This window comes from Furipterus horrens, unplaced genomic scaffold, assembly GCF_987537825.1.
Source record: "Furipterus horrens unplaced genomic scaffold, mFurHor1.1.pri manual_scaffold_3, whole genome shotgun sequence".
Classification (NCBI taxonomy): domain Eukaryota; kingdom Metazoa; phylum Chordata; class Mammalia; order Chiroptera; family Furipteridae; genus Furipterus; species Furipterus horrens.
In genome coordinates, this window is record NW_028327173.1 from 170,657,585 (window position 1) to 170,680,377 (window position 22,793).

Genomic DNA, 22,793 nt, shown 5'->3' on the forward strand with positions numbered 1-22,793 from the left:
GGAGGTGATATCTGAAGAAAGAATGAGGAACAGTCTCATAGGTGCTGAGAGGGAGAGAAAGGCAAGAGTGTGATGAGACAAGGAATGTGGAGAAGCAAGGGCTGGGCATGTTGCTGAAGACTCTGTTTGGGTCTCATTCTGAAGACAGCAGGAGCCCCTGATGGGTTTCAAGGAAGCAGATCTCTGTGTGTTTGATTGGGGTGCATGAGCTGCTGGGGGGAGAATGGATTGGTCAGCACAAGCAGAAGGTAGGATGACCAGTAAGGATCACTGGAGCAAAACCAAATGCTGTTCTAGGGCAGTACTAGTAGAGGTGGAGAGGAGGGGAAGGACTTGAGGGTCAGTGAGATCTGCAGGGATTGAAGACTGAATACCTGAGAGCAGGTGGAATGTAGGTATGTGTCCTGGGGTGGCATGAACGAGGCAACCATCTAGGAATGGAGGATCTCCACAGCCTTGGGAATCTCCCTTTGGCCTCTGCTAAAGTACAGCACCCACCCGTGGTCTAAATGTGTGCCCATGCCTGCAGTTCTTTCCTAGGTGGTCGAAAAGTTTTGCAGGCAAGGATGAAGCCCTCTTCACCCTGTGCAGTGGCACCCACTATTATGGGGCCTGGGCAAATGAACATAGCAGGCAGAACAGAAGCTGAGGTCAAGAGGCCTGCTGCCTCCCTATGGGGTGCTGGGACTTGAGCCAATGGGTTATTAAGACAGAAGCTAAAGGTGACCATGGCAGCCCTATTAGATTGGTTGGGCAGTTGTCTAGCATCTCTATGTGTCAGCTACTCCTAGTGATGAGAGAGATGGAGGGGAAAGGGGGGGGCAGGGAGGGAGGGAGAGAGAGAGAGAGAGAGAGAACACCTGGTCATGGCCCATCAAGAAATACAGGACAGATATATTTAATTTTGATAATTATAATACAGGGTGAATCAGGCCACCGTGGAGGTAGTGTCAAGAGAGCTACATAGAGGAGGTGCCATTGAGTTGGGCCTTGAAAGATTAATAGGAGTTTCCTACATAGAGAAGAGGGGTAAAGGCATTGGAGGCTGAGGAGAGACGCTGGGCTAAAGCATGGAGCCACGAATGTGTCTAGAGGAGACCAGAGTTACTACTCACACTCTTGTTTACCCCACAATTTGTAACACATCTCCTCAGCCTCCCTTTGGTTTCACCTGCAGCTCAGTGGATAGTTTGAGAACACTCAGACTTGAACTGTCTGCATCACAAACAAGTGGGTGGGGGGAGGGTCTTTCCACTTTCTGTCCCAGGGCATTCTCCAAGCTGAAGTGAAACTCTCAGGGGCGGCCCTCAGACAGTGGGGGAAGAGAAGCCTGTGGATAAATGCCAATGAATGACTCCTTCAGCCAATCCTTGACCCACCCCAACGCCTCTGGGGAACCGGCCACTTTCCTCCCTCTGTGACCTTGAGAACACACAATATAAAGCCAGTCTTTATGCTGGCTCATCATCCTTCACAATCTCACTACCCACCCCTCACCCGCTCTTCCACTCCTGCTTCCTGGGACACCTTTTTATTAAACCACTGCATCCAACTCCTTTCTCAGGCTCCGCTTTGGGGAGAGTCCAAACAAAGATGGGCCATGTTGCTGGAGACCCAGAGAGGGAGGTGTTGTGGTATACACATCGCACCACAGAAAATGCACATGGTTCTGAGGATCTTCTGCAGGTCGAGTCCTTAACTTGACAAGGGGACAGAAAATTCTTTGAGAAGACCCTTCCTCTTCCAGACCTTGGTTCTGATTGGGGAGATGTGACAAGAGGGGTGAGCCAGCAACATGGAAGAGATCAGAAACATTTTCTTTCTGCCTTTGGAGCATGTCATGTGGGTTGTGGGCAGCAGATTGATGTTCTTAATTACATTTGGCTCAAGCTGATATTAAGTATTTGTCTCATTTCCCAGAGCCTACAATGCTGGCAGTTGATGGGGAAGGTGCCAAGAGACATGCTGGGTAGCTGAGGATGACAACCTGGGATTTTTAATATCCATGAGAGATAAAAGTGGACAAGTCATAGCCATGGGGGAAGGGGGATTAGTGTCCTTGAGTTGCCCTTTAATGGCTTCCAAGGGCTAGAGTGTCCTGGAAAGGCCTTTAGGGGCATCCTCCTGTCCTGAGGCTGATCTACCCAAGACAGTCCAGACAGGGACTGTGACCACTTTTGAGGCTGGACAAAATGCTTTTGTGGGTGTAATCTATATTTCTTCTGCTGCAGGTTGAAGGTTTATTTTGATTGGTTTTTGGTGGTAGTTAATATTTGCTGAGCACCTACTGAGTGCCCAGGGGTACACAGTAAGAGAAGATACAGCCCTCTGCTTAGGATGTTTCCCAGCTCATGGTCTATACCAACAGGAAGCTCTTGAAAATAAGCTCAGACACTCACACCCAAATGCAACAGGTGGAACCGGGGAGGGGCAGGGGGGCTGGAGTTGTCAGGAGTATGATAAGATGGGATGGTGAGAGGCGGAGAGTGTTTGCATTGATGCAGAAGGATGAGGGAGGCATTCTTGGCAGGTGAATGATGTGGTCAAAGGCATGAGGTCCAGCATGGGAGCACTCCTAGGAAGAGTCTGCGCCAATGAGATGTCTGAGGCCTGTGGCAGTGTCTGCTACCCAAGAGATTTAGTAAAGTCATTCGAAGTCCTCTTATGTGAAACCAGGACTAATAGCCATCCATCTAGCTCCCAGGACAGGTGGGAAGTTCAAATAAGGCAGCTAGTCTGAGGGCCCTGGAATGCTCAGATCCAAAGCACAAAAGATTTCTGTTCAAGTCACTACTGTGTGATCTTAGGCAGCCCCCCCCCCCTTTGTTCACTCACCAGCAAAATAAGGATGGTTATTCCTTCCTCATACAGTTGCGTTTAGGATTACAAGAGAAAACGCAAATAAAAATAGCGTTTTGATCCACAAAGCGCTCTACAGATGCTATGATTGCTGTAAAGTGTGCTTCTTGAAGGCAGGCATCAGATCTCTGTTCCCCCGGGACCTTTCACGCACAGGTGTCCATCCCCCGCGTCCAGGACGACGTCGTGATATACTTAACTGCGATGTAAAATCGCGGTGTAACGAGGAGCCAGCACTTCCGGGCTTGCAGGGAGGCGGTGACGCATCATAGAGCCCTGCGCCCACCATCTCCGCTAACCCCACCCCCATTCAATCTAAGCGGTTCAGTATCCGCAGAAACCGGTTCCACTCAGGTAATCAGGACAGGGCCTCCTTACTAAAGACAGGCGGGGTCACCTTCAGGTGATTGTCCTTCAAGTCCCTGCAGCAGTTCCAGGATACGGTGTGACACAGGTCAGGATTAGTTCACGGCACAGGACACACCTGTGTTCCTCCGATTAGCGCTGCACCAAGGGTAGTGTAGAGACACACCTGGGGCAGGGCCCGTTCTATCTCTACAATGCATCTTTTATCACAAGGGGTCCCGTGGAGAGTTTGAGCGCCATGAAATTCGCTGGCGCCCGGAGAAACGCTTGGGGGCCGCGAGTCCTTGTCTGAGTCACTTTCCACGCTAGTACTCTGTTTCTTCCTGCGTAAAATTGGCTACGATCCCTCTGGGCCAGCTAATCGCTTAAAGAATTAGGTTCAAACGATTGCTTAAGCGACCCCATTCCGCGACCCCGTGCCTGGAGTTTGCGTGAGGAAGGGTAGAGCTCTGAGGCTTGTGGCTGCCACGCCCCTCTCCGTCCTCCCCGCCGCACTCAAGGCCCGCGGGCCGGCGTTGCGAACCTCCGGGGGTCGAGCCCCGCGGTCTTCTCGGCCCACGCGGCGCCTTGGCTGCCTAGCGTCTGATTTCACCGCGCCCCCGGGCCAGTGGTGCATTGAGAAGCCCGGTCGCCGCCCACGCCCCCAGCCGGCAGGTGCCAGGACCCCGCTTTGCCCTGGCGTCCGCGGGCCTGAAGAGGTTAAGGCCGCCGGCCTGGGCGCCCGGCCCGGGCCTTGGGAGCGGCGGTGCCCAGCAGCCAGCGATCCGGTCCGGAGGCTCGGGACTCAGCAGCGGGCGGGCGGGCGCTTCCTCCTCCTCCTCCCTCCGCCTCCTCCTTTGTAGCGAGTTCCCGGCCCCTCTTCCTCCCCCCGCCCCCCAGCCCGGGCCCGCTCACTCGCTCCCTTTCTTCCTGCCTCGCCTTCCTGCGGCGAAAGAGGCTCATCTATTATAAATGCACATTCGGGGCTGACATCAGCGAAGAGCGGCGGGCGAGCTCCGACGAGCGGTCCCTGCGCTCTGCCTGTCCGGAGCGCGGCCCCCCGGCTCGGCTGAGCCTCCCGCGGGGCACCGGTAGCGCGCCCAGAGCCGCCCGGGCCACGAGCCTACTGAGGGCGCGGGACCCTTTCCCGCCGCAGCCGGGGCCCCAGCGGACCCTGCCGTCGCCCCCGCACGCAGCGCCCGCGCCCTCGCAGCGCCCGGGAGTTCCTGCATGACTGTCACAAAGGTAAGCTCCGGGGACCCTCCAGCGCCTGCAGACCTCTGCCTCGGCTGCGAGGGGCGCGGAGGTGGGGGTATGGGAGGGGGCACCGGTGCGGGGAAGGTGCGGCGTGCGCTTCCTTAGCTCCCCCAGTCGCTCGAGTGGTTCCAGCCCCCGAGGACCGCTCAAGGAAGGGGGAGGATGCCGCTCTGGCAGCCTCTGGGGTTTGGACAACATCCCTGCGCACCGGCCCAACCCCAGGACTGCATTTTTAACCCTTGTTTAGGATGCTGCATTTTTAACCCCTGGGGAGCAGTGTCGGGCAGCTCCTTGGTGTCCCCCACTGGAGCGCGAATCGGGGAGAGTCGCTGGCAGGAACTGGTGCTGGGCAGGGGTGTGGGAATGGGCTTGCGGCCGGGAGGAGGCCACCGGAGGGGGAAGCCCACCACACCTGCCGGCCTCTGCCGCGCGCCAATCCCAGGGACTCTGGCCCTATGCCAACGCCACTCACTGGAAAAGGCGCTCCCTAGTCCGGGAGTTGCTACTGGTGGTAGGAAAGGTTCTGAAGTGACCAGCTTGAAGATAAGGGCTCCTAGACCTTGTCCTAGGGGTCCAGGTTTATTGGAGAGACTTTGGGGCTTCTCTGTTGTGAGGAGGAAGGAGTTAAGAGCAAAGCAGATAGGGAAGTGGAACATGCCCAGGATTAGGAGACAAGAGAGACCTGAGTTCACTCCCTAGCTCTGCCTTAACTCCTGGGTGATCTTGACTGGGCCCTTCTACTCTGGGCCTCAGTTTCCTCTTGTGTAACATGAAGATGATACTATGGATCCTGGCGGTCCAGCTGGGCAGTTGAAGAACCAATAAGATCAAGGGTGTGAACACACTTTTGAGAGCTTTGTCACCCTAAGAAGCTCACAGACTGGCCTTGGCTTTGGCCATCTGTGCACCCAAGGCCAGAGTCCACTAGCTGTCTACCTGGCTCTCAAAATCAGAGAGTTGGAGGCCAAAGTGGGAAAAGCAGTCTGCTTGTGGTCAGCTGTGGGAGCAAGGAGAGGGATGGTTCTGGTTCTCTTTGATAAGCCAGAGGTTACCAATATCCCCTTGAGATCTGCTACAAGACAGCATACTTATTCAGGGTCTTTGGGCTCAATTCCAGAACTGGGACTCGGAAACATTGTAGGAAGATGAACTTGGAGACTAAGGGGCTGCTGTGACCCATAGTGGGTAGGATGCTTAGTGTTTTGAAATGCTATAAGTGCTCTTCAGCTGGGAAGGATTATTATTATTAAGATGATTAACATCAAAGACACAAGTCAACCAGGGAAGAAGAGTCATGGATGGGATGAGATTTGTAATAATAGCACTGAGATTTGACTCTGCCTCCCCTGTGTCTCTTTATGTCCATGAGCTCAGGCTTCCTACCTACCCAGGAGGCTTACAAGGAAGGTGTGCTTAGCACCCTTTAACAGAGGAGGAAACTGAGACTCAGAGTGATATAATGCTTTGCCTAAGGTCATACAGCAAGGAATTAGCAGAGCTGGGTTTGCCCTGAGATCTGTCAGAATCTATGACCTGTGATCTTTCCATTGCTGAGCTCCCTGGAGATTGTGTTACTTTCACAGTAGATGGTCACTACCTGGAGTCCTGACTCCTGAGGTAGGGAGTCCATGAAGGTGGGCACTTGTTTGTTAAAACCCACTGGCAGGCCTGGCCTCTTGATATCCAGTGATTATTTACTAATGTGCCCCTCTTCCCCACCTGCTGTAAATAATGTGGCATCAGTTGAAGCCAGCTAAGAGGATTAAATAAAATCCCCACCTTAACCCCCTCTTTTCTCCCCTTCCCAGCCCTTGACAGACTAGCAGTGTTCCTGTGGGTAGGGCTGGGGGAGCAGCAGGATGCAGGAGACAGGCCTGGGTACAGTCCTGTCGCTCAAAAGGCTGCTGGAAGAGGTGCCTCTGCCATTTCTAGAAGAAACCACTGTGCCCTGCGAGTCTGAAGGCCTGGCCTGTAGTCCTGAATCAGCTACTAATAGGCTGTGTGACCTTGGGCCAGTCAGTTACATCTCTAGGCCTCTGTTTTCCCATCTGTGAAATGCAGGAATGCTTTTGATGTCTAGGGTCCCTTCTGCTGGGCCTTGGGTCATTCCTCAGCTTCAGCAAGGAAGCCAGCTCTCATGAAGATGGGGGCTCTTCGTTCTCTTGGAGGTGGTCTGGTTAGAAGACAGATATGAAGAAGAACTCTGAAGGACATCTGGGCAGTGGGATCTGACAAACTGCTGACAAACTGGGGGTGGTAGGCAGGGGAGGGAATGGCCTGAAGGGTGAGCCCACAGCCCTTGCTGCTGCTCCTCCTGCCCATACAAGATCAGCCCCTTGGAGGGAGCCTGGCTTCCTACACTTTGCACTGAGCCTTTGTGTTAGGCACTCTGAGGGCAGAGTCCTAGGGCCAGGGTTAGGTGTGGATTGTAAGAGATCATCTTGTTAGCCCAGAACAGGAGAGTGGAGGAGAGGAAATCAGGGGAGCAAGTTGCTAGATGGTCAGTAGCACTTCCTGAGAGGAGGCAGGCCTCTGTTTTCCATTTACCACCCTGCCTCTCATACATATTCCTATTCTCCTTCGTTGTGGGGTAGAGCTGGTGAAGCTGCATATAAATCCTGGGGGAGAGGGTCCTGGAGGGACTCCTGCCCCCATCAGCACTAGAGATGCAGAGCCATGGAAATTGTGACCTTCTAGCCTGGTGGCATTGCTCCTGGTTGTGATGTTTTCATCTCTGTTTTAGTGTGTGTTTTAATAAGCTACTTTAGTTGCTTTATGTAATGAGGAGGAGGAGAAAGGAAGAAGAGAGAGTAGAGAGAGAGACTAGAGGGAAGGACCAGAAGCCACTTCTTAGACCTTGATCACCCACAGGAGATAAAGGCTCCACCTCCTCTCAGTTTTGGTCCAATATCTTCCTATAAGACAAGTCAGGGGTGAGGGAAAGCAGGCTGCTTTCCTAATAACAAGATCATTTTATTCCAGATGATTTTATTTTGAGTTCTTGTGTCTGCTTTTTATAATTTTTCTATCTCTATTCCATTGCAGTCATATATCAGACTAGCAGCTGGAAACACAGAACAAATCTGTTAGCACCGTGTGCAGAGGACAAGTCAGTGGGCTATAAGAAAAGCCTGCAAGCTGTAATGCAGGGCTTGACAACCTCCTCTGGCATGATTTCCTGGCTTTTGTCTGTGATGTGACCAGAGGTGGGGCTTGTAGGTAAGAAAGGTGGTGACTTGTAATGACTGGGCTTCCTTGTTCCCAGGTGTGCCTTGTTAGGTTAGATGCCAGAGAGCTCAGTGCTTTCCAAGTTCATGAGGCTATTTTAGTGGGTCTGCTATCCAGGGGTGAAGTACCCAGAGCAGCAGAAGTGCCTGCTGCCTTTCAGAAGGCCTAAGTGGAAGGAATGTGGGCAAAGAGGAGAGCCTGGGTGCCAGCTCTCCCTCTAAGCAGTCCATTTCAGGTCTACAGAAAGCATGGCAGCCACACCTGGTCCCTCTTTCTGCAGGCCAGCTTCCTTTGTCCCACCCCTGGCCTCACAGAGCTCAGCTCGCTGCTGGGAGCCCCTGGCCCCTGCTGAATGTGATAGGACTGCAGACGGTGTTGCTCTTCAAGGTAACTAATAACCGTTAATTGTTTGACAAAGATCCCATGTCTCTCCCTATAGAGTGACTCACAGGAGAGCAGAATGTTTGAGTTGGTCAGATCATTCAACCCTCTCCCTTGACAGACGAAGGAGCTGAGGCCCAGGGAGCAGAATTGTGATCTGCCCAAAGCCACTCAGCAAGTTTGAGGCCAGAGGGTCTGGAACCTGGTTCCTCCTGGCTGCTGCCAGGTGCTCCTTACACCTGGCTGCTTTGTGAGGGAGATTTCAGGCAGCCCAGTTGGGCGCAGGTGTCTTGGCTCCAGTTACCCCACTGTATGGGCCTGACCTGGACTGCTGGTGCCTGGCTTTCCCTCTGCTGGGCAGCCTCTTCCCTTGGAGGCAGATATTGGGCTTCAAAGTATATGGGAGCCCTTGTTACACCCAGGATCAGGATGGGGAGGGAGGGATGGCAATGCCCTTCTGCCTCCAAATCCTTGATGCAGAATCTAACCTGTGAAGGAGATGCCTAGACCCCATCCTCCCCTCTTCACAGACATCCCCTTTGCCAGCACCTCTTTCCTGTCTCGCTCTTACAGGGAGAAGACATGTGAGCACCACCATGTCACAGAGCCTTAGCTGGAAGGCACACACCCAACTCCCAGACACGTGGGGATGGAGTGGGGGTTATACCTCCTCCTTCTTGCCAGTTCTTCCAGATACCTAGCATTCTCATGCAGAAGCTTTGAGGCTCACATTCACTAGTTTGTTTAGCCAGCATCCTCTGGAGCTCCTACTCCAAGCTGGGCCCTGTGTTAGGCATTGGGGTGACAGAATGCGTAAGCCATTGCCCCTGATGTCCAGAGCCTTTGAGGAGATGGACATGGCAGGAGATGTGCCCAAGTCCTGAGTTAGGAGTCTCGAGGTCCAGGGACACAAGCCAGGAGAGGTCTGTCTCGCCTGTCTTCCTGTCTCTCCTTCTAGGCAATGAAACTCACTCTCCAGAAGAGCTCTGCTAAGGTATTTGAGGGTGCCCACCTTGGCACCTATGGCAGCACTTAGAGGCATGTGGGAAGGGTTGTGAGGCTCCCCAGGGCCCCAGAAGCACCCCCCAGTTGGTCTGCCCTGTGGAGTCAGCATAGACTTGAGCTTGGCCAGGGTGGGAGTGTGGACGCTGGCTGGACCAACAGCCTGGCAGCATCAGGCCCTGGCAGCTCAGCAATGGAGTGAGTTTTTCCATTTCTCTCCCGGGTTGGCTAGTCTGCAGCAGACATGGCCTCAGCTGCTGGCTCCTGGCACCAGGGCGGCCTAGATTCTGATTTGGATGTGCCGGCCACAGGATTTGTCTGGTGTCCAGGAGATGAGAGAATGCACACATTCCCCCAGTGCGCACTCTCCTTTTCTCCTGTCCTGATCTGCTTGTCCTGTCCCCCTTTCTTTCCCTGCCTGTGGACTCCGCAGGCTCAGGCCCAGCCCGGGCAGCCTGCAGCCTTAGAGCAGCTGACTCAGAGCAGGCCCTGCCAGAGAAGGACAGATGCAAATCCAGTGGCTTCCACATGAAAAGAAGCTGTTTTGAATGAGCCTGTCCTTTGTGGGCCTGGAGTGTGGGACCAGCTGTGAAGGAGCACAAGAGGGGAGGAGGGTGGGAAGTAGGGGAGGAGCTGGCACCCACCCTCCCTTGCCACCTCCCCTCTGCTCCCCTGCAGAGGCCCCTGGAGGGACTTCATAATTGGTTTCTGGCTAGCACCCTCCTTCCAATTAATTAACACAGTGATGGGAGGCACCCAGGTTTGCTCAGACTGTCCTGTTTACAGACTACAAACACGGGTTACTGCACTGAATCCCTTCGAAGGTCCTGTGGTGGGGGATCCCCCTCTTTATGGATGAATAAACAGAGTCTGAGTGGAGAGATGGCCACACCCTGGTCACAGAGCTAATGTGGGTCAGAGCTGGGATGCAAACCCAGATCTTCTGACTTTAAGCCAGAACGTTCTCAATCCGATTGCATAATGGTCCACATCCTATGAAGATTCATCCCCATCATCACAAGAATAACAGTTACTAAGCAGGCATGGGACACGCATGATCGTGCTTACTCTGTATAACCATGAGGTTGGTTCTGTCACCAGATAATGGCATTTTCCAGAGGAGGAAATTGAGGCTCAGCAAGAGCAGGTGAGTTGCTCAAGGTGGCAGGTTTAGTGGATCCAATTTCCAGGCCTCTTCCGCTGATTGGTGTTCCACTCCTGTGCTCCCCGCTGCCCCTAATGTGGAGGGCTCCAATCTGTGTGTCGTGGTCCTGGCACCGAGGTGTGCTTGATAAATGCTGCTTGCCTTGAAGGTGACTCCTGTGGGGGCGTCTGCTTAGACTTCCCTGTGGCCTTTGTAAATGACTTGGGTGAGGAGGGCACCCCACACATGGGGTCTGACATCAGGTAGGGCTGCTTGGGCACAGTGGCCATCCCAGGAGCAGAACAAGGTGTGACTGAGGCAGGACCACCTGCTCCATTTCCTGACGCTAGCTTTATGCAGGGAACACAGGTCTGTGGCCCAGGCCTGCAGGTCTCAACAGCAATGGCCTTCCCTTGGTATGGCCCTTGAGTCCCAGGGGGTACCAACTCTAAAGAATGCCAGCTTTAGAATCAGACAGGTAGCACTGTATCGTTTACTTGCTGTGTGTTCTTTGGCAAGCTGCCTAACCTCTCTGAACATCTGTTTCCCTACCCATTCACTGGGATTGATAATAGTAGTACTTAAAAGAATTATTATAGAGATTAAATGAGCTGATCTGCGTGAAGCACTTACCCCATACCTGGCAGTGAGTGTTAGCTATTAACATCCAGATGACAGAAAAGGAAAGAAATGTTGACAGTGAGTGTCCTGGGGGTTATAAAATAGGAAGTACAGGGAGCTTGAGGAATAACAGCAGGGTCCTGACCCAGTCAAGGGGATCAGGAAGTGACCTGAATCATCATGAAGGGTGAGTAGGAGGCAGCAGGTGAAAGGAGGGAGCCGAAGAGGGGTAATAGGCAGAGGGAAGAGCACAGGCAAGTGTCTGGAGTCAAAAGCAACTCATCAGGACTACTTCCTGCAGTGCTGGTGAGGGCTCGGTACATGGATGAGCTCACTTACTCCTCAGAACCACTTCATGGTTTGGGTGCCTGTTGCTGTCCCCCCTTCACTCAGGGGGCACAGGCACAGAGAGGCCAAGTAGGCAGCAAAAAGTCAACCAGTGAGGCAGAATAGAGGCTGGGCCTGACCCAGGCCTTCTGACTCAGGCACTCTCTCCTTCCTACTCCCTGCGGTTTGATGACCCCAGGGAGGATGGCTCTTAGCTGGGCCACTTACTCCAGCCTGGGCAAGAGGCGTGTAGAAGTGCCACGTTCAGTTGTCCAAGCCTCTGCTGCCCCTCACAAAGCCTCCCCGGGCTGTGTAAGGGAGGGCAGGGGCCCTCTTGGTTCACAGGCAGCTCTGGGGAGAGGTCATTTACTTTTCCAAAAGGAAACTTTGCTCTGGCAGGAAAATTTCCATGTTATATTTTTACTGGGCCCGGTTGTGACCATTTTTATTCTTTAAATTTTTCTGATGATCTGGTTTGGGCCTTGGTCTTTAAAGTAAAACTACAGGGATTTATATATACACGTGTGTGTGTGTGTGTGTGTGTGTGTGTGTGTGTGTGTGTGTGAATAAAATGTTTAATGTTAAAAGTCCATGAGAGGCCTATCTGGTGTGGCTCAGTGGATTGAGCACCAGCCTGTGAACCAAAAGGTTGCCGGTTTGATTCCCAGTCAGGGCACATGCCTGGGTTGTGGGCCAGGTCCCTGGTTGGGGGTGTGCAGGAGGCAACTGATCAATGCGTCTCTCCCACATTGATATTTCTCTCCCTCTCTTTCTCCCTACCTCCCCTCTCTCTAAAAATAAATAAATAAAATCTTTAAAAAAAAAAGTCCTTAAGGTACCTGCATTTGGTTTCCACCCTGCCCGAGCTCAGGGAAGTTGGACTTTTTACATGGAGTTCCTGCCACAGGCTTAAAGAGATGGCAACACCTGTGGAGGCTCTGGCTCCACAGATCCTTGGGAAGAAGCCCCCATGCCCAGTGGTTCACCCAGAGCCAGCTGAGGGCATCAGTCCAGCCCGCTGCCTCCACGGCATTTCATGCTTTCTAGGAACGTGAGAATGACTCCTCGTCTTAATTTAGATTCATTTAATAAATACTGATTTGTAAGTAAGCAGATCCCAGCCTTGTACCAGGTGTTAGGTCCTTACTTTCAAGGCACTAGCAGTGAAACCAACAATAACAGATGTAGCTAACCTTTCTAGAGTGCTTAGTTTATATCAGGCATATGAAAAATGTTTCATATATATTTACTCATTTAATCTTCAAGACAACTCTTGAGGTCTGAGCTATTATTGGTCCACTTTCTACAGTTGCAGAAACAAAGGCCTAGAGAGGGGAGGAAGGTAACAGTTACTAAGGTTCAACAAAGCTGGCGAGGGGCCGAGCTGGCCTCCTAAGACTTCCATCTTGCCACTATCAGGCTGGAATGACCCTGAAACATGTGGCCAGAGCTGGGAATCTGGAGGCCTTGATTTCCTTGCTTACTGTGTGACCTTGGGCTAGTTTCTCAATGTCTCTGAGCCTCTGATTTCTCACCTGTGAAAATGGAGTTAGTACTCAGGCTCACTAGGGTGCTGTACTATAGAAATGTGAAAGTGGGGTGCTTTGTAGATGTCATAGAAAGGGATGGTTTATTGCAATGCTGAATTCGTGGCCCCTCCTGCTCAACCCCCCAACCCCCACCCCCACTATCAGTGTTTCCCCACCTTCACTGTTAGGCGGTTAAATCCAACAGCTGACCCACTTCTCCCCTGCGGTAGTCCTGACTTCAGAAATGATTCATACTCTCTTGGTGGAAGAGACGACTTTTCTCTTCTAAACAGCCTCTGTGTTTTTATTCTGATGGGCTAGTTTGGTGCAAAGGTAAAGGTGCTTTTCTCTTTTCCTCTTTTGCCTCTTTTAATATGCTTGGGACAAATAATCTGGCTATAAAAATTGGGTGTCCTGCTTTCATTTGAAAAATGAGCCAAATAAAGCATTTAAGCCTTGTCTGAATCATCCTGGCTCCCTGTGGAAGGTGGAGGAAGACGGGTTCCAAGGCACAATCTTGCCCAGGCCTCTGGGCAGAGACACCCAGTCCCCATTGGCAAATGACCTTGACCTTTGCTCCAGACACATTCTGACTCTGGGGGGGTGGGGCGCGGATCTACTTTTCCTTTGGGTTTATGGAAAGGGATATCTTCTACTGGCTGAGGTATTTGCAGCAAACCATTTAAACACCTTGAGTGTGATTTCAGAGCTAGTAGCTTTATGATCTGGGGCCCAGGGGAATTTCCAGGACATGGAACAGCTGGAAAAAAGGGTGTCGGTGGAAGGGGACAAAAAGAATTTCTGAGTGTTTTGTTCAGCTGCATGAAGAAAATACTGTTTATGTTTGCCCTGCCAACCTCCAGGTAAAAGGTCGGCTTGCAGGAATGCAGGGGAAATTTGGGATTCCGAGTAATAAGGGATTCTGGGAAAGGGGATTTCTGTGTACCTGATAACATTTTATTATCACAAGTCTGTCCTCTCAAGGCCCTGGGTCTGCCTTCCTGCCATCGTCATCATACTGAGAACAAACTCAAGTTGTTATGGATGGAGACTATTTCAGGGCCTGAATTGTCAGGGTCCAGAAATTCCTTTGCCTTGGAGCTCCAGCAGTGCCCCAGTCTCTACAACACCAGCCGCAGGCAAAGGCCTAATGTGTTATGTTGTTTGCTGATTGTTTTATGAACATGAACCTTGACTCCCTAACTGTGAGTTTGCTGAGGCCAGGACATTATATTTGATCCTTTTTAGTACCTATCACAGCATTGGGCAAGGGTGTGGTCTAGACTTCAGGGTACAGGTGTAAAGATATAAGAGTGGGCAGAATTGCAGCAAGCCTAACCTCTTCCCTGATGTTGCTGCTTGGGCAGAGTCCTTCTAATAGACCCATGGATTGCTAGAGCCAGAAGGGACTCTAAAGAGATGAATTGGAACCCCCCATTTTGCATAGGAGAAAACTGAGGCCTCAGAAGGTGTATCCAAGGGGACACAAGTGGCCAAGCAAGACCTGGAGCTCCCTTGGGTTCATGGAGGGCTCAGGTTGGATGAGTTTCAGTTCAGTGGGTTTTTCTAGGCTTCTAGTAGAAATCAGGACAAGGACTGATTCAGAAATATGTGGTGAAGGAAAGTTGCAGAATGGAGACTTGGAGAACTTAGCATAGAGGGCACCTGAATGGAGAGGCTTAGTCCCTCAAGTGGCTACCCAGGAGTGGCCCGCTCTGAGACCTGGCTCTGGCCATGGCAGAGGCAGGAGCGACTTCTGAGGTTCTTCTTGCCCAACCAGGGGGCTGTGATTACTGAGAGCTGGCAGCCGCATGTTTTACGTGCCAGGCCACCACCCTGGCCTCCAAGGGGGCCTGTGAATCCGCTCTCCCTCCTGGAAGCTGGGGGAGAGCTGGCCCTCCTGGCACCCTGGACTTAAGGCGATCTTTCCCTCCTTTGTTTCTCTGAAACCATTAGAAGGGCCTTTGGGTTGGGAGCCTGGGTTGCTAAGAGCTTTCCCTGGCCAGACCTTATCATGGGCTTGAGAAGTCTCCAGGCAAAGTTTTCCCTGGAACTCTGGCTTAGAGGGAGGGAGGGAAGGAGGGAGGAAGGGAGAGTGGGTGGAGGGAAGTAGAGGGGGAGCTCAGGAGCCACAAACAAAGCCACCGTCCCCAGGCCCCTAGAGAAGCAGCGCAGGAGCTAGTGGGAGAGCCGCCAGCTCTGTGGCCTTCTCTTTGGAAAGGCAGCAGGAGCAATACAGCTAGCTCTCCTGAGCTGCACGCCAGGCATGACATGTTTGTTATCTCGCGTAACCCCACAACTCTGCTGGCATCCCCACTTTCCAGAGGGGGACACCGAACCTCAGAGAGGGTGGCAGTGCCCTGGCTCACACAGCAGAGAAGGGGGCCGAGGACCCTGGCAGGCTTGGCTGCACAGCCCTGTGGACACATAGCAGCCCACTAGTCTGGCAGTGCATGACTGGTCACTCTGTGCTTGCTTTGTCAGGAATGCCCTCCCAGCCATTGCGCCCAGAGCCCACTACTCTAGAATTCAGTTTGGGTGGACTTTTTAGATGTTATTAAAATGTAAGATCTCCTGGGGGAGATAATGCCTTATGTGGGTGCCATTGACTGATAGAGAGCAGGACCCTAAGTAATGAGAATCAGGAGAGGTTCCTGAGGAGGCAAGTGAGGCAGGAGGGGACAGCTGGTGATCAGGAGCCAGTTTTGCCAGGGCAATGGGACCAGAGAGGACGGCCACAATTCTGTGTACCTCTCCACCCTGGCTACCCTGCTCCCTGACCACTGAGCACCTTCCCCACCCCTCGCGCCTAGTCAGATAAAACAAGTCCCCCGGATTCATTCAGATTTGCTAAGCATTTGTGTGCCAGGCCCAAAGCATGTGGCATGGAACACTCATGGATGAACCAAGCCGTTGCTTCCTCAGTCCCGGGGGGTAGGCAGGCCACTCAAAAGGACACACAGCTGCAGGAATAGGGGGGAAGGGAGCTGGAGAGTGGGATGTAGGGGGCAGTGACAAAGATGCGTGCACAGAACTCTGAAGTCCTGGGGCACCAGATGGGGAGGCCAGGGAAGGTTTCTGGAGGCAGAGATGTGAGCTCAAGTCTTCCAGGATGAGTAGGCAGAGGTGGGTGAAGAGCAGGTAGAGGGGGTGGTGTGAACAAAGGCAGGGCAGGGGCAGGGGCAGGGGTGTGGCTTATTCTCAGAGACAGGAGTTGGATGCGGCTGGTGGAAAGGGTAGGAGGGCCCGTGGTGGAACAGGCTGGAGAGGCGGGGGGAGGGGGGGTGGCTGGTGGGGGGGCAGGGGGGGCACTTGTTGAGCTCCCTGTGGTGCTCTGGGAGCCCTAGAGGGGCTTTAAGCAGAGAATGACACGGTCCCACTTGCACTTTTGGTGTTCTGCCCCAACCCATGTGGCCCTAGAGGCAGAAAGGTGAGTTGTCATTTACAAAACCCATGTGCAACAAGGTTGGGGTGTGGGTTCTGGCCCCCAGCTCAAATTTCTGCAGGCATCTCCCTGTGCCTGGGAGTGGGCTCTGCCCATGTCCCTCTCCATCAAGGACATAGCTCTGGCTAGGGTGACTCCATGGTACTGGCCTTCCCCATGGTTGGATCTGGGGGTTGAGAAAACAGGAGGAGAGGGCAGAGGGCTGTAAGTTTCCTTCTAAGAAGACCTGGTTATGGCATTGTGAGGGGGCCAGTGCAATGGGATTTTGGAGGCTCCTGCCTAGACCCCAGCTCTGGCACTGTGTGGCCATATGGTCTTGGATAGGTTACTTCCCCTTCTGGCTGGAACTCAGTTCCCCCAACTCTCTTAGAATAATATTACCTGGTTCAAGGCGGGGTACAAAACTGAGGCTGTGGATGTGCTTATGCCCAGAGCTTATGCCCTGTTGCTGCCCAGCCTCCAGCCCAGCCTCCTCCTTCTCCCTCCCCCAGCTTCCCCAGACCCTGCAGCCAGAGTCTCCTGAGCTGTGCCCTCTGGCACACACACGTGTGCACACACAGGCTCATCCAGACTGCCGAGGGTCATGAAAGTTCACCAGACTTGGAAGGTAAGGACCCAAGTTTCAGTCTCGAGTCTGCCACGAGCTGGCCCCTTGACTTTGAGCAAGTCCTTCAGCCTGTGTGAACCTCCCATTTGGTGTAAACATCAGCCACACATAAGGGAGTTTTATGTCAGCCTCCTTCAGCTGGACATCCTTTCTTGATGAAAATTCAATCCAGTTTTCATTGGTGACCTGGGTTGGGGGTGGGGTGTAGTATTAACTGAGATAGGGTTCAAGAGAACCTTCTGGAGAGACAGTGGTTAGGTGAATGTATGTACGTATGTATAAAAAACATTTTTCAGGCTGAATACTATAGGCATGCTGGCTATATTTCAATATCTGAATGTTAATATTTTATTACATATATATATAATAAAATTTTAATATTTAATATATTTGTATTTAATTAAAAAAACAAATGAGTGAAAGGTCCTTCCCAGCTTTCTGGTTCCAGGTTCCTCTCCATCCATTCATGTATTTATTCACTCTACAGATATTCATCTGTGTCCTGGGCAGCCCAGGCATGCAGAGGTGAAGGAGCGCGCAGACGCATATACTGTCGTGGAGGCTCGGAGGTGCAGAACCTGCAGTGGCTCCCCATTGTCATTAGTAGTGGTTCTCAATGCTGGCTGCAAATCACCTGGGGACATTTAAGTGCTTGCCCCCAGGGCCAGCTTCACAGGTGTGCAACCTATGAATTGCTCTTTCTGATACTGTCTTGAAATTCATTTTTTTTCACTTATTGATTTTAAAGAGATGAAGGTGGGTTGAGAGAGAGAGAGAGAGAGAGAGAGAGAGAGAGAGAGAGAGGGAGAGAGGTAGAGAGAAAGATCAGTTTGCTATTCTACTTATTTATTTATTCATTCATTGGTTGATTCTTGGATTCTTGTATGTGCCCTAACCAGGGATTGAACTCACAACCTTGGCATATCAGGACAACGCTCTAGCCAGCTGAACTAGGACCTTGAAATTCTTCATAATTGTTATATTGGTCAAGGGGATCTACAAATTATGTAGTTGGTCCTTTCTTCCCCCTTCCTCTAGAACAATAGAATCAGAATCTATGGGAGGTGAGGCCTGGGCATCAGGATTTCTTCAAAGCTGAGTTTCCTTCCACGTGCAGCCCTTATCCTCAGACACTCGGCTGAAACAGAAGCTGGCGCCTAGCTCTCTAGACACTTGTAACTGAGTTGGAATGATAAGACTTCACACGTGAAAGTGTCACAGGAGCAGTTCCCGGTGGCAGTGATGGCAGCAATCCATGAGGGAGCTCAGGGAGGAGAGAGGGGGATCATTGTTCTGGGGTGGGATGGTCAAGGAAGGCTTCATGGAGGCGGTAGCACATGTACCATCCTGAGGAGGGCAAGAGAAAAGAACGTGAGAGAAGAAAAGACAAAGGCAGAACAGCATTTAGGAAAGGGAAGGACTCCTTTGAGGGAAAGGAAGGCGCCAGGCTAACTGGAGTGTGAGTATGACTTGAGCAGAGATGTGGTTGGGAAGCTGGGGTGGGGCAAGGTTGGGAAGCACAGGAAATGACAGTCTGAGAAGTCAGAATCCTGCTGGCAGTTGGGAGTCGCGGAATGTTCTGGGTCCAAGAACAATGTACTCCATGAACAAACATTTGAATGAATAAACAAAAGGAATGTTTGAGGGAGACTTAAGGGGGACCAGCCCACTAAGTTGCCAAGGTTTCAAGCCAGAACTGCAGCCCACCTGCTCTTGGATGCTCTGTACTCTCTTCCCTATAGGCAGTGCCTGCCTGTGCAGGATCCTCATGTCCCCTGTTGCCCCAAGAACAGACACCGAGCAGACCATGTTCTCCCATTTCCAGGAACAACAAGCAGTGAGATGGGGGGCGGGGGGGAGGGGAACTGCTTCTGGTAAAAACTGGACTCTGCTCTCTCATCCACACCATGTTCCCCAAACCAGGAAAGTGGCCCCTACAGGAAGGTGTCTGTCCCTGCCATCTTGCATTTCCCATGGGTGGGTGGACACTTAGGTGCCTGGAGTGGGGTGAGGGTCCTGCCTGGGATAGAGCAGCCCCCATTTCTGAGTAGCCAGCAGCAGATCAAATGCAGATCTGTTTGTTTCTTAGTCTCCTGAAATATTTATGCAGGAAGATGAGAAAGGGGCTCTGTTTATTGAGCGCATCCTCTGGGGAAGAAGCCACAGGGAACAGGCTGCTTCCCATGTCTGAGAGCCAGTGAGCAGAGATGGAATTTCTTTGAGTTTAAAGCCAGACAGAGCCTGTTGTACTTGCAGAAGGAAGGGTGGGGGTGGGGGTGGGGGTGGGGTGGGGTGGTTTCTGAAGGGGACAGAAAGCCCTCTCAACCTCCTGCCTCTAGTCCCAGGAAAGCCTGTTAGCACATGCTTTCCTGGTGACTCCAAATAATAACATCTGAAATCTCAGCCTAGATTCTATTCTGGGCGCTATCTCTAACATGCTGTGTGACCCTGGGCAAGGTGCTTAACCTCTCTGGGTCTTTGTTTCCAACTCTGAAAAGAGGGAGGTATCAATCCCGTTCTGTGTGCCCCTTGATAGTATTTAGAGAGTCAGATGAGCTGTGGAGCGGCTTTGCTCTGAGGCAGTGAAGGAGTAGAAAGGGGTGTAGGAAGCTGTGTACTATGCAGAAGTCCCAGCTCTGCAGTGTTCAAGGACAGAGAACTGACGGGGAGCAAGACTGAGTGGCCAGCCCAGCTGGCAGTCTCAGCTGTGGCCTGTGTGGTCAGGCCAGAGGGAGGGCTCACTAGACCCTGGCCCACCCTGGGGCCCCTTCCCTTCTTCCTCCTCCAACCGAGCCCTGCTGTCCCATGTCCCTGAGAATTCTGGCAGGATTTCCTCCCAGGAAGGAGATGCAGGTATCCGGTTTACATCCCCTGGGAGTTGCAGGCACCAAGGAGAAAGGCAGCACTTGCTCCTGACAATGAGACTGGCCTTGTCTTCAGATGTGAAAGTCTGTGGCTCTGTGCCCTGAGCCGCGTGGCCAGCTTCAGATCATCAGCTGTCCACACTCAGGGCCCTGGGACCTGCTGCCCACAGTTTGGCCCCTGGGGCAGAGCTTCAGGCCTTCTCCCAGGGTGGGGGTTTCCAGATCTATGGCTGGCTTGCTGTTCCTATCTCCCATGGTGGGCCTTGTTAGAGGTCAGAGTGAATAACAATTATTAGCATTAGAACAACTTGAATCTTAAAGCAAACTATTGTCTCCTGGGCACCTGCTCCCTGCCAGGCACTGTGCTGGCTCAGGGTCACAGTGGGGACTGAGTTCCCCGACCTTTAGGGAAGTTGAGTTCTGCTTGGGTGGCAGACACAGATCAGTGCAGTGCCTGGAGCAGCATGGGATCCAGGTCCTGAAGGCGGTGGGCGCTGGAAGACCGGACCAGGCCTCTGGGAAGGGGTGGGGTCTGAGATGACTTTGAAGGGTAAGTAGGATTTGGGGAAGGATGGAGCAGAGTGGATGCGGCCTTAGTAAAGGCAAGTGTAGCAGAGGCAAGCCTGGGGTCTTCCAGAGCTTGGAGGTCATCCAGGGAGGTTTGAATGTGAAGGGTCAGGGGCTGGGAAGGTGTGGAGTGGGCTTGGGGAGTAGGCAGAGGGGAGGTGAAGGTGGAGGCTGGGGCTAGTGGTACCTAAGTCAGTAAAGAGCTTTTTGTGGAAATGAGACACAATTGAGCCATTAGATTCCACCATGATAAATGCTCATTAAGCACATCCTGTGCTAGCCACCGTTCTTGGTGATGGGACATGTCAACATCAGTAAACAAACCGAAAAAGTCCCTGCCCTCAGGCGACTGGCCCTGGAGGGTGGGGAGAGCAAATAGAACACAAATACATAAATATTAGGATGTCAGGTGATGGTAAGCAGTATTCAGACACATGCAGTGGGGTCAGGGGGCGGAGTGATGGGGCAGTTCGACAGAGTGGCTGTGCAAAGGGGGCATCAGGGCCTGGAGGGGAGTGGGGAAGGCAGGCGACAGAACCTAGGGAGATCTTTCGGATGGAGAGAGCTGCATGCTCACGGCTTTGAGGAGGAGGCCACCTGCCACTGAAGGTGCAGCCTTGAGGCCCTCGTGTGGGGAGCATCGGGGAGAGGCTCAGAAAGGAGGGTGAAGCTGGATCTGGTCACAGTGAGTCCTGCCTCCCACAGGTGGGCACTTGCTCACTAGTGTTTACTGACTGATAATTTGATAGCGGCCGCTTAGGGGAGGAAGGGTGGGAACGAGGAGAGGCTGCAGACCAGGATCCTGGCAGCCACTTTGAGCCGATGAGGGTCTGAGCCAAGCAGCAGTGGCACAGAGAAGAGGAATCCGCAGGCTTTGATGACTGGATGGGAGGAAAGGAAGACAATAGCCAATTGGTACTGGAGATTCCCAGAGAAGAACTGGATCCATGAGTCTGGGGGTGGGATTACCACAGCAGGATTCCCACACCCCCTCCCATGGGGCCCCTCAGCCTGCTGACCTGGGCTTGTGGAGTGAGCCAGAGCCTCACTTCCTACCTGCTCTCTTGAGAAGTCTCCAAACTGGGCCGCGTCCTCCTGCAGGGCTGGTGGGACTCAGGCAATTCCTCAGGGGCTGCCCTCCCCTGCCAGCCTCATCTTGCATCCAACCTCATTAGTATTTTGAGCAGAAGCATATTTGTGTTTTCCTGCAGGGAATTGGTGTCCTGCTCATTTCAAATGGAGTAAAACCAAAGAGCAATTAAGAGGTGCAGTCTTCTTGGGTCAAGGAGAAGTGACAGAGGGAAGCGGTGGTGCTGGCAGCTGGGCACACCTGTTCTGGGCCGGCCTGGGTTTGGAGCGGCAAGGAGGGAGGTGCCGTAGGATTGCATTCACCAGTAACAAAATACTAATGATTCATGTTTGTTTAGGTGCTGACTGCATTCCAGGGACAGTGCTGTTTTACATGCATCTTATCACCCTTTCAACAGCCTGTGAGGCACAGGGTAGGTGCTGCTGTTAAGTCCATTTTGTGGATGAGGAAATTGAGGCTCAGAGGAGTTAAGTTACATGCCCAAGGTCACACAGCCAGTAAACTGAGATAGAGCCAGGGTGTTATTATATCCCTGATGCATCCGGACCCCATGCCTTTAACTGCCTGGCTGTTTGCCTCTCAAAAGCATTGCACTGAGCCAATAGCTTCTCCCTAATTTCCCTAATTTCTGTTTCCCTCTCATAAACAAAAACAAAAACATATCAAAAAGCCCCCACTGCCATGGATGTGGAGCTTCAGTAGCATTACAGAGGTAAACCAGGGCAGAGAGGAGCCACTGGCTGTACTGTAGCCCTGTCCCTGCCCCTCTCCTGGGACCTGCACAATTAGACCCATTGCTCTTGGGCAGCCTGGGGGCAGCAGACCAGTTAGGGGCCATTGTGGTGGTCTGGGTGAGGCCCAAGCCACCCTGGTAGAAGCAGCAAGGGCTAGAGAGGATACAGGATGCAGGGTGGTGTTTTGGAGCTTAAAGAGCTGGCGGAAGTGTGTATGAGATAGAAGTCAGTGTGTGACCAGGGCTCCTGGCCTCACTGTTGAGGGAGATGGAGAATCTAGGAGGAAGAAGTGGATCTGATCAGAGGCCTATGCTCCAGGTCCACTCCCTCCCCCTGTAACTGGACCGTCTACCTTGTGCCCACAGACTTGGTAGCTTTTTGAGCATTTTCAGTTTCAGAAAAGCAGATCCTGCAGAGGCCAAAGCTCGGTGCCTCAGGCTCTGCAGGCAGCATCCGGGGAGGATGGGTGATAGCTGGCTGGAATCGGTGTGCCCTGCTCCTGGAAAGAGACAGAGACAAAACAAACAGGAAGCTTTGCCATCTTGGCTCCTCTATCATGCAGGGTCAGTGATTTTTGCTAATAATCCAAGGACAGAAATCTTGTTTTCGCAGAAGAGTAGGCCTGCTTTCTCAAAAAGCCCAGACTTTAGAAAAGCCAGGGGGTTTGGTGCCCCGGAGAGGCAGGTCCCTGCCTGGTGAGCTTCTCCCCAGGCCCATCAGACCTGGATGGTCCCTCTGTAGCAGCCTTTTCTCTCCAACTCCTGTTCCCACTTTTAACTCTGCAGCAGACCTG

The 22,793-nt window shown here is 52.5% G+C and overlaps 1 protein-coding gene across 1 annotated transcript in view; it reads left to right on the forward strand.

Annotated features, from left to right (window-relative positions):
* Positions 1-3,983: 3,983 nt before the first annotated feature.
* CORO2B (coronin 2B) overlaps positions 3,984-22,793 on the forward strand; it is a 130,800-nt gene continuing 111,990 nt past the window's right edge. The window contains exon 1 of the mRNA XM_090270831.1: positions 3,984-4,449. Within this exon, the coding sequence (XP_090126957.1) occupies positions 4,435-4,449 (15 nt within the window). The 5' untranslated portion in view covers positions 3,984-4,434. The remainder of the gene's footprint in view (positions 4,450-22,793) is intronic.